General features: G+C 62.7%; 1 protein-coding gene across 1 annotated transcript; it reads left to right on the forward strand.

Annotated features, from left to right (window-relative positions):
- Nucleotides 1-405: 405 nt before the first annotated feature.
- Nucleotides 406-10,210, forward strand: FSCN1 (fascin actin-bundling protein 1). Its single transcript, XM_022565460.2, has 5 exons — nucleotides 406-1,342; nucleotides 7,534-7,690; nucleotides 7,786-7,907; nucleotides 8,155-8,322; nucleotides 8,788-10,210. Exons 1-5 carry the CDS (start codon nucleotides 511-513, stop codon nucleotides 8,988-8,990), a joined length of 1,482 nt encoding a protein of 493 aa, XP_022421168.1. The 5' UTR covers nucleotides 406-510; the 3' UTR covers nucleotides 8,991-10,210.
- Nucleotides 10,211-10,454: the final 244 nt, after the last annotated feature.

Raw genomic sequence — 10,454 nt, forward strand, 5'->3', positions numbered from 1 at the left:
CCTAGTACTGATGTGCTCTGTGGTCTTGCGGTCTCTATCACAACCTCAAACCTGGCTCGGCCCTCCTCCCGGCTGAGCTTGGGGTGCGGGGCCTCCGAGGGGTCCCGTGCTCTGGGTGAGTCCTCAGGCTGCGGTGCTGCAAGGGCGAGGCCTTGGCATTGGCGGGGAGGGGGCTGGCGGCCCGAAGAGGTGGGACTGCAGAGGCCGGCCGAGCAGGGAACGCGGCGAGCCCAGCCCCCACCTGCGCCCCTCCGGGACCCTGCGCGACTCAGCTCGCTCCCTGGGCCCCGGTGCCCCCTCCTCGGCGAGCCCCGGGGCGGGGCGGGGGCGGGACCTCGCGACGCTGACGTCACCCCGCCTATAAAGAAGCTTGGGCGCCACGGGCCGGCTTTGTAAAGCGCTGCTGAGGGTGAGCGCACGGCCGCGGCAGCGGAACAAAGGAGCAGGGCGCCGCCGCTGGGACCCGCCACCGACCTCCCGGGCCGCGCCGGCCTCCTGCCCGCCGCCACCATGACCGCCAACGGCACGGCCGAGGCCCTGCAGATCCAGTTCGGTCTCATTAACTGCAGCAACAAGTACCTGACGGCCGAGACGTTCGGGTTCAAGGTGAATGCGTCGGCCAGCAGCCTGAAGAAGAAGCAGATCTGGACGCTGGAACAGCCGCCCGACGAGGCGGGCAGCGCAGCCGTGTGCCTGCGCAGCCACCTGGGCCGCTACCTGGCGGCGGACAAGGATGGCAACGTGACCTGCGAACACGAGGTGCCCAGTGCCGACTGCCGCTTTCTCATCGTGGCGCACGACGACGGCCGCTGGTCGCTGCAGTCTGAGGCGCACCGGCGCTACTTTGGCGGCACCGAGGACCGCCTGTCGTGCTTCGCTCAGACCGTGTCGCCGGCCGAGAAGTGGAGCGTGCACATCGCCGTGCACCCCCAGGTCACCATCTACAGCCTGGCCCGCAAGCGCTACGCGCACCTGAGCGCGCGGCCGGCCGACGAGATCGCAGTGGACCGCGACGTGCCCTGGGGCGTCGACTCGCTCATCACGCTGGCCTTCCAGGACCAGCGCTACAGCTTGCAGACGGCCGACCACCGCTTCCTGCGCCACGACGGGCGCCTAGTGGCGCACCCCGAGCCCGCCACCGGCTACACGCTCGAGTTCCGCTCCGGCAAGGTGGCCTTCCGCGACTGCGAAGGCCGCTACCTGGCGCCGTCGGGGCCCAGCGGCACGCTCAAGGCGGGCAAGGCCACCAAGGTGGGCAAGGACGAGCTCTTCGCCCTGGAACAGAGCTGCGCCCAGGTCGTGCTGCAGGCGGCCAACGAGAGGAACGTGTCCACGCGCCAGGGTGAGTGGGGACGCCGTCCCCCGCCTCTCTGGGCCATGCACAAAGCGAACCCCACCCCAGTCCCCGCAGCCTCCCGCCCTTTCTCGCCCGCGGCGCCGCTGCAATCCTGAGCGACGCCCGGTGCGCCCCCGCTGGGCGCGCGGACCACCCCACCCCGCCGCGGGGACCTGCGCTCCGATCCCCAGGAAGGGGCGAGGGGTGGGGCTTTGCCCATCCTTGGGTGCCGCTGCATAACCCCCACTCCGCCTTGAGGTTGGGGCTCCTAGGCCGCGATTAGACGCCGTCCCTTGTGCCACCCTCCGAACCCTCGGCCTGATCTGGGTCCTCCCTACGCGCGCAGATCCGTCCCTCGCATCCGTGGGCCTAGCCCGTGGGGAGGGGACGCCCCTCGCCTGTTTCCTCGTGCCCCTCCCCCCGGCAGTGGGCCTTTGGCTCCAGGGCGGAGACTAGGGGTCGCAGCAGGCGCGGGGCGCGCCCCCGCTCCATGAAGGCCGCCTTTCGCGGGCGGGATGGGGGTAGCCTTTGATCTCCGCAGGGTGCGCTTCCACCTCCCCTCCCTCCGGGCCTTTCTCCACCTCCGCTGGCTGCTGGGAGGGGTTGGCCTCTGCTGGAGGGGGGTGCCCAGAGTGTCTGCCCTTCCCCCCCCCCAGCCCCTCCTCCCGCGTCCGCCCCGCGCTCGAGGCCGCGGCCTTTGTGAGCAGGGGGGCGGGCTCGTCGACAAGGCCCTCCCTCGCCCCCTTTGTCCTGCTCCGTCTTTGCAGATGGGAAAACCAGATGCGGCCGGGCGGGGGAGGGAATCGACTTTCTGCGGGTACCCCCTGCTGAGGACCCCCCGCGCCGCCCCTAGGCCCAGTGCCCCGTCCGAAGCCGCCCCAGAAGGCGGCCTCCCTGCTCGCGCCCCAGCCCCGGGACGGCGTGGCGTGGATGGCGCCCCGCCAGGCACCCCGCCCCGCGCCCACCGCGTGTCTCCTGGCCTGTACCCTCTGCTCTGCGGGAGCCAGAGAGCGGTCTCAGCCTGAGCCCGGAGACCCCAGCCCGGCACCCTCGGGAAGCCCCCCCCTACCCTCGGTTGAACCCACCCCCAAGACTCCCGCCTGGAACAACTGGCTGCAACTCGATGCGTCCTCTCCCGGGGCCTCCCGCTGGCCTGGCCATTTCCTACTGGCCTGCGCGCCAGAAGTGAACCCTTCTCTTTCCCTTCTTAGATTCTCCCCGTAGGCGGCTTCTCTTCCTTCTGGCGCCCTCGCCCCTCCTTTGGGGGAACCTGTGGGTGTCTGGCTCCCCCAGCCGGGAAGTTGGGCCCCAGCCTCTGGAGATGGCTGGATGGGAGCCCAGTCCCCCCCCCTCCCCGCCCCCCGCCTTCCTTCTGACGGCCACCCTCCTGACCCGGCTCTGCCAAGGAGGTTGCAGCCGGGTGGCAGTTTCCTACCCGAGTGTGCTGATTGAAGTGGGTGGTATTTCCTCCATCCTGCAGATGGGCAGGTTTAGGCCTAGAGAGGAGCAGCCATGTGCCCAAGATCACACAGCAAGTAAGCAGCAAGAAGAACTGGGTTTGACTCCAGAACGAGTTCTTATCTGGACCCCCTGATGCCTCCCAGCCTCTGGGGCACAGGTCCTCCCCTTTCCAGTCTCACACAGTACGAGGTGGGGCAGGACTCCCCACCTATTCAGCAAACACTGAGCCCCTACCAAGTGAGACATGCTGAGGCCTGAGTGGTGAGCACGTGGGCATCTCCTGGATCCTTCCCTGCTGGGCCCAGTGTTCTCGTTGGGACATGAGGAACATCCCAGAGGTGTCAAGCAAAGGTCTGGGGGTCCAGGAAGTACATGAAGGTCCCAGATTAGATGGGGGAGGTCCCTTTCTGAGGAGGACACTTGACCTGACCTGAGGATGAATAGAAGGTAGCATGTATCAAGTGTGTGGAACAGTGTTGCAGGTACAGGGAACAGCTTGTGCAAAGGCCCCGAGGCAGGAAGGAGCAGAAAGCCCAGGGTGGCTGAAGAGAAGCTTGTGAGGCTGGTAGATGGGACTGGAACAGCCGGCAGGGCCACAGGACCTAGGTTGGGTGCTCATCAATGCAGGCATGCTCCATGCTTGCTGGGCTGCATCTAGCACCTGCCCTGGGGAAGGTGCGGCAGGAACGCGTGGCCCTGGCCCTAGCCCTTGGCACCAGAAAGGAGCAGAGAGATCCTGGGGGTGTTCCTGGCAGGCACTGGTGAGCCTGGGCAGGTGCCCTCTCCTTTCTAGTAAAGCTTGTTGGTGGTGTCATGGTGTGATTCAAGCTGATGGGGCAGGAGGAGACGGAAATTGCACCAGGAGAGCTGCTGGCTCATCTGTGCGTTTAAAGGGAAGGGAGATTTGGGAGCAAAGATTGGAGCTACATTGGCCTCAGATTTTGGGGTCCTCATCTCGTTCTGATGTTGGCTGACCTCGGGTCTTCTTTGTGGTGTGGAGGATGATCAGAGGACCTGGAGCTGGCATGGGCTTGGGGGGTGTGTCTGCAGAGGCCATTTTGGACAGGCCTGCGTGGCAAGGAGGCTTCAGCTGTGCTTCCGACACATGTTGGGAAACGCCAGCCAGGAAGGAGGAGCATCCTGGGTTTAGCTGGCTGGGGGAAGTGAATCATCATCCCCGTAGGCCTGCACAGGCCGGGCCTGGTGGGGGTGGGGTGCTCCCTGCTGAAGCTGCAGCCTGCTCTCTGGCCTCAGTTTCCCCATTTGTAAAGGGCTCCCCCAGGGCTGCCCTGGGCACATTCTTTTCGGCCAGACTGTATTTCTGGGAGGAGGCCATCACAGCCTACATTAGAGGCAGGATCGGCCACAGGGAGTGGGGGTCCCAAGAGCTGATGTGACAAGGCAGATGGCATATGTCTATCCCAGGTCCTGGGAAGTGCTGTAGCTGTGACCACACAGGTGAGGACATGGCTTGGGCAGGGATGGAGGATGGCAGGGCCACTAAGTGAGCAGTACTCATGCTACTTTGGAGCCTCACCTGCCCTGGGCTCCAGCCAGACCCTGGGCAGAGCCTCACCACATTTCCCACCTGGTCTCACAGCCTCTTTGCATCTGGCCAGCTGTGCCCTGGGGACTCCATGCTCAGGAAGTGCCCAGTCCCAGCCGCTCAAAGGTGAGGCTGGCTGGCTGAGAAGGGGCTGGTCAAGCTGGGCTCTGCAGGATGTGTAAGAGTTCTCCTGATGAGGCAGGGCATTTCAGGCCCAGGGAACAGCTTGTGTAAGGACGGAGTAGGGATTTAAAGTGGTCAGGTAGTGGCAAGAGCTGACTGGGAAGAGGGGAGGTGAGGTGAGGCCACAGATGCTTCTGGGCCCCCTCCCTTAAACTGAATGGGGGTGGTGGAGAGTGCCTGATTTGAACAAGCCAGGGGAATATGTGGACTGCTAAGGCTGAGGGGGATGGGGATCATGAAGTGTGTTGGCAGGGAGGGGATGCCCCCTCCAAGCCACTGTACAGGATGGCTCAGAGGCTCGAGATGGGGAAAGCCACGATGTGGGGGGACATGCCGGGGCCCGGTGTCTCAATTGTGCTCTCTGGAGCGGGTCGGGGGGATGTGCCCATGGGCTCTGTTGAGCTCCTGCATCTCCTGCCTCCTCAGGGCTCCTGTGGGCCTGTGACTCAGGTTTTTTGTGCTGCTGTTGATGAAAAGAAAAATCCCGAAGAAAACCCTGTTCCCATAGTAACCGAGCTCTAATTAGAGACTCCAAGGCCCCACTCCAAGTGGGGCCTTTCCCATCTGGGCAGGGCCTTGGAGCCAGGAGTTACCCCACTGGAATGGGGAGGGGATACTCTTCCCACCCCTTCCTATCGTGGGCGGAAGACCTGGTGTCTACTTGGCACTGGGCTGCTAAATCCTTTCCATCTCAGACCGGGCCCTTTTGACAGGCAGAGAGGGAAACTGAGGCTGCGTGGGGGGAGGCACTCGAGGGCGCCTGGCCCCGGCTTTGCATACCTTGCGGGCTGGCCTAGGCCTGTTTATGAAACCAGTTCCAGGACTGGACACACCCAGGCGGGACGGGGTCTGAGTGGCTGAGCAGGTGGTGGTGGTCGGGTGGCCCTGAGGAGGTACCCAGCGCTGCAGAGCCTCCCTTTGTTCCTGGAAATAACTCTGTGGAATTGCTGGGAGGAGTCAAGCCCAGGGCTGACCACAGGAGCGCAGGGCTGGCTAAGCTCTCAGGAACCAAAGCCTCATTGAAAAGGAGCCCCTGCACTTGCTGTGTTTGTCCTCGGGCAGGCTGGCGAGAGCCTTGTGCGCTGGCAAGCCTCTGTTACGTCAGGTAGGCTGGTCAGTGCTAGAGATCTGACTGCCACTCGGGGCCCTTCCCTGCCCCTTTGCCCCTCTTTCTGGGGAGCCCTGTCTGTCTTTTCTGCTGCTGAGGTGTGCCCGGCGGGGCTCCTCCTCGTCTGTTCTTTCCTTCCCGTCAGCCGGCCTGCCACGTGTTGGGCAGGTGGTGCCATGTGGCTGGGCAGGCTGGGGGTGGCAGCTCTGCAGCAGCGGGTGCGGCAGGCCGGCTGGGCGAGGTCTGAGCAGGGATGGAGCCCAGCCCCACATTGTGCTCCTGGGTGTGGCCTTGAGGATGGTCGTCCTCTGGGTGGCTCGGGCACCCAGAAGGCCCGGCCCCTGCCGATCCTCGCCCCGTGCTTCACTGGGGCGTGATGGGGGATCGAGCTCACCTCTACCCCCGGGGCCTCAGTAGTCAGCAGATCCCTGACACTGTGGCTAAGGGGACCCAGGGGGCCTGGAGGGTCAAGCCCAAGCGTTGTGAGGGTCTGCTTCAGAGTGACCCGTGGAGGCCACATCCACCAGTCCACAGAGGGGAGGGAGGATTGGGGGAGAGGGCGTGGCAGGAGGCCTGAGTTTGCCCATCTCTCCTCCCGAGAGCCCTGGACCCCTAGCTTTCTCTCTGGGTGACCTTGGGCAAGGGCACCACCTCTCTGCCTCATTCTCCTTTGTGATGGGGTGGTGCTGACATGGGACACGAGACCCGGTTAGCATGGGGCTGACACCTTTCAGGCCCTCTGGGTGGTGGCTGGAGAACTAAGAATGGGCCCTGGGGGAGGGCCTGGGGGTGCTCAGACCCCAGGCTCTGCCACCCGCCAGCCTCTGCCACTCGCCAGCCTCATCTCATCTAAAAGGACACCTGCCACCCGCCACTGATCCCGGCTTCATAAAGGCCTCAAGGCCCAACTCACCCTGCTGCTGAGGCCCTTAGGATCCATGGCGCCTGGGGATGTGAACTTGTTGGGACGAAAGATCCCACTTCAGGTTTTATCTGGAGGAGTCCATACGGATGTGCAAAACGACATGGCTGCAGCTTGTGGGAGCAAGACCCCGGAAGCCACCCCCTTCACAGACGACTTAGGGACATGGAAACGTGTAAAGGTGTTAGGCAGATCATTTGCAAATCGAGGTCTGTAGCGTGCAAGCACTTGAAGGTCAAGAAAATGCATATGTGAGCGCACGGGGAAAAGGCTAGGAGTGTGTGGTCGCCCGCCGTTCACGGTGGCGTTCTGGGGGTGTGGTGGGCATGGGGGTGTGTGTGAATTTGCTTTTAAGAGTTTTCTAAATTCCCTGAAGGGAACGTGTGCTATGACTCTCTTGACACGTATACAGAAGCAGGAGGGATATCGTGAACTGCTACCATATTCCGACTCCCCCAGCTGCAATATTCTGCCACACTAGCTCCCTGTCCCTTTATTCATTGCTTCTGGTTGTACTTAATGCAAATCCCTGACATCAGGGCATTTCATCTCAAAGTGTTTGTGTGCACCTCTAAAAAGCAAGGCCATCTTCTTACTTGGTGACAGCATGATTAACAATAATTAATCCATGCTCTCTAATCCTGGACCATGTTGAGAGTCTCCCAGTTGGTTCTACAATATCTTTTTTTTTTTTTTTTTTAACAATATCTTTTTGCATTTGGTTTGTTGGAAGGTATTACTTCTGTAATCAGAGAACGTGATATGTAAATGGACCTAGCTGGCCTTGGCCCTTGACTTGTCCTGCCTGGGATCCTGGGTTCCGCCCTCTGACATGAAGGCCGGGGGGTCTGAGCCGCACTGTGGGGTCTCAGCAGCCCCCTGCTGTGTTGGTGTGTGCGGGCAGGGCTGAGGGTCAGCCAGCACTGGGGGGGGGGGGGCGTGGGGGTCCCTGTACTAGCTGGAGGCTCTCCCAGCAGGTATGGACCTGTCGGCCAATCAGGACGAAGAGACCGACCAAGAGACTTTCCAGCTGGAGATCGACCGCGACACCAAAAAGTGCGCCTTCCGCACCCACTCGGGCAAGTACTGGACGCTGACGGCCACCGGGGGTGTGCAGTCCACTGCCTCCACCAAGTGAGTGCCCCGCTGCCCGCCTGCCACTGCCCGCGCTCGCCCAGGCTGGCCTTCCTGTGGGGCGGCCTTGCCTGACCCTGTCCCGCCACCCCCAGGGATGCCAGCTGCTACTTTGACATTGAGTGGCGTGATCGGAGGATCATACTGCGCGCGTCCAATGGCAAGTTTGTGACGGCCAAGAAGAACGGCCAGCTGGCTGCCTCGGTGGAGACAGCAGGTAGCCACCTGGGGGCGTACCTCAAGCCCTTGTTCCCTGGAGGGTCTAACTGTATGCCATGGTCACTTACGAACCCCACCCGAAGCCTGCCCTGTGCTGGGCATCCTCCCAAACTGGCACCACCCTGCCTCACCCGAGGGCTGGCATGCTGTGTGACCCCAGACTCCCGCTCTCCCTCTCTGAGCCACACCCTGGGTGTCCACGCCCAACCCCATGAGGCTCACTTCTTTTCCACCTCCTGGGACAGGGGACTCGGAGCTCTTCCTCATGAAGCTGATCAACCGCCCCATCATCGTGTTCCGTGGGGAGCACGGCTTCATTGGCTGCCGCAAGGTCACAGGCACCCTGGACGCCAACCGCTCCAACTACGACGTCTTCCAGCTGGAGTTCAGAGACGGTGCCTACAACATCAAAGGCAGGTTCTCCTGTGGGCAGTGCCGGGTGGGGCCCCCTGGGCTCAGGGGGCCAATGTTGGACACAGAGAGCAAACCCCTGCCCCACTTGAGCCTGGCTTTGGGGCTCGGCTTGGCCACCCTGTGATGTGGCCTGGCCCAGGCCCCATCTGGACACCAGAGGCTCTAGGCTGGGGGGGGGGTAGCCCCTTCCCCTCTTGTCTGTACAGGAGGGAGATGTCCGGCCCACCCCAGATAGAGCTAGAGAGGGAGACGGGATTCTGGAAAGGCTGGGCGGGGAAGGGGTCACACACGAGTTATGGGACCAAAATTCTGGTGGGAGGCGGGGGAAGGGACTCCAGTCCAGCATGGGCCCGAGGCTTGGGTGGATGTAACAGACCCCACCCCCATTCTGGAAGCCATGACTGGAGGGTGGGGAGCAGAGCCCAGGCAGGGCCTGACGGGGCCTCCCCTTGCTCCTGCTGCAGACTCCACAGGCAAGTACTGGATGGTGGGCAACGACTCCTCCGTCACCAGCAGCAGCGACAGCCCTGTGGACTTCTTCTTTGAGTTCTGTGACTACAACAAGGTGGCCATCAAGGTGGGCGGGCACTACCTGAAGGGGGACCACGCGGGGGTCCTAAAGGCCTGCGCTGACACTATCGACCCCACCACGCTGTGGGAGTACTAGGGCCCCGCCGCCGGCATCCCCCTCCCCACCCTGCCCAACCCGCCCTGCTAACTCTCTTCTCCAGGTGGGCTCTGCTGTGGGTGGCGAGCCCCTTGCCTTTCAAACTGGAAACCCAGAGCAAATGGTGCCCTCACCTGTTGTCCCACGTGGCCTCCCCTGGGCAGGTCAGAGGCTGTGACCTGGTCCTTGGAGGGATTTCACATCCCTCTGCTCTCTCTTCTCTGCCCTGGGCGAGGCTGGAACTTCTTTCTTCTGACCTCAGACAACTCTGAGCCTTATTTCCCCGAAGAGGCCGAGGAGGAGTGGGGGGCTGGGAGGCCTTCCCGATCTCAGCTCCTGGGAGTGGCGGGGTGTGTAACTGGAATCTCCTGTCCCCTCCTGAACCTCCCCCTCCCCCATTTCCCGGGAGCCAAGCTCTTGCCCCAGGCCTGTTGGTGGCCCCCCTGGGGCGCCATCCCTGTGTTGTCAGGAGGACAGCTGGTGGACAGGACGGGGCTGGCTCCAGGCCCCTGTGAGTGGAGCAGGCTTGGTTTGGTGGCCGCCTGGGCCTGGCCACTGCACACACATCCTGCTGTGGTCCGGGGGTCCTGCTCCTGTCTCTTTTCTTTCACTCTGGCCTGACTGGAAGCAGAAAATGACCAAATCAGTAACTTTTTTTTTTCAGTGAAATGTTATTGCTGGAGGAGCCCCAGGCAAGCCTGGTTGTAGCCATGGGTGGTCTTCAAGGGGTCTTGGTGGGGGGGTAGTCTTGAGACAGCATCTCCGGGCCTCAGTGCCCTCCGCCCACTAGTGGTGGGGTAGGTGGGGTGCCTCCCCGAATCCAGAACCTGCCTCCACCTTCCCAGGGGGCTCTCACCGGCCCCCTCCCTCCCATGTGCCTGGGCCCCAGGCCTGTGTCCCCACCTGGTGGTGCTGGGCCCTTCACCGCCTCAGCCAGGGCCCCTGGTGTGATCGGTGCTCCTCTTCTGACTGGACTCCCAGGTCTCGGCAGGATGAAGCTGGGCGTCGCCCTCAGCCGGGAGCCCCATGGAAGCCCCCTGGTCCCTGGCTCCTAGCCCCGCCCCTGCCAGTTCCCTTCCCCTCTGGTTAGTGTCCACCATGCATCTCACTCTGGGTGTCTTGGTCTTTTATTTTTTGTAAGTGTCATTTGTATAACTCTAAACGCCCATGATAGTAGCTTCAGACTGGAAAGAGCAAAATAAAGTTAACGTAAGTCTGCACCCCTGAGGTTGTGTGTGTGTGTGTTGGGGGTGAAGGCAGGTGGCAGGGATGGGCCTGGGAACCCTCCTGCTGCAGGTTTCCGAGTTAGAGGTCAGGCCCACACAAACCAGCAGAGCGGACTTCGTCTTGCCTTGGCACGTGTGCCTTGACGAGCTTGGAGGTACGGTGCCTGGGTGCCCCCTTTCCATACTGCAAGGGGCCTTGTGTGCATCCATCCACACGCCAACACAGCAGGCTTGGGCC

This window comes from Delphinapterus leucas, chromosome 15, assembly GCF_059928025.1.
Source record: "Delphinapterus leucas isolate spDelLeu-1000000601 "Yukka" chromosome 15, BTC_Dleu_Yukka2, whole genome shotgun sequence".
NCBI classification, from domain to species: Eukaryota; Metazoa; Chordata; class Mammalia; order Artiodactyla; family Monodontidae; genus Delphinapterus; species Delphinapterus leucas.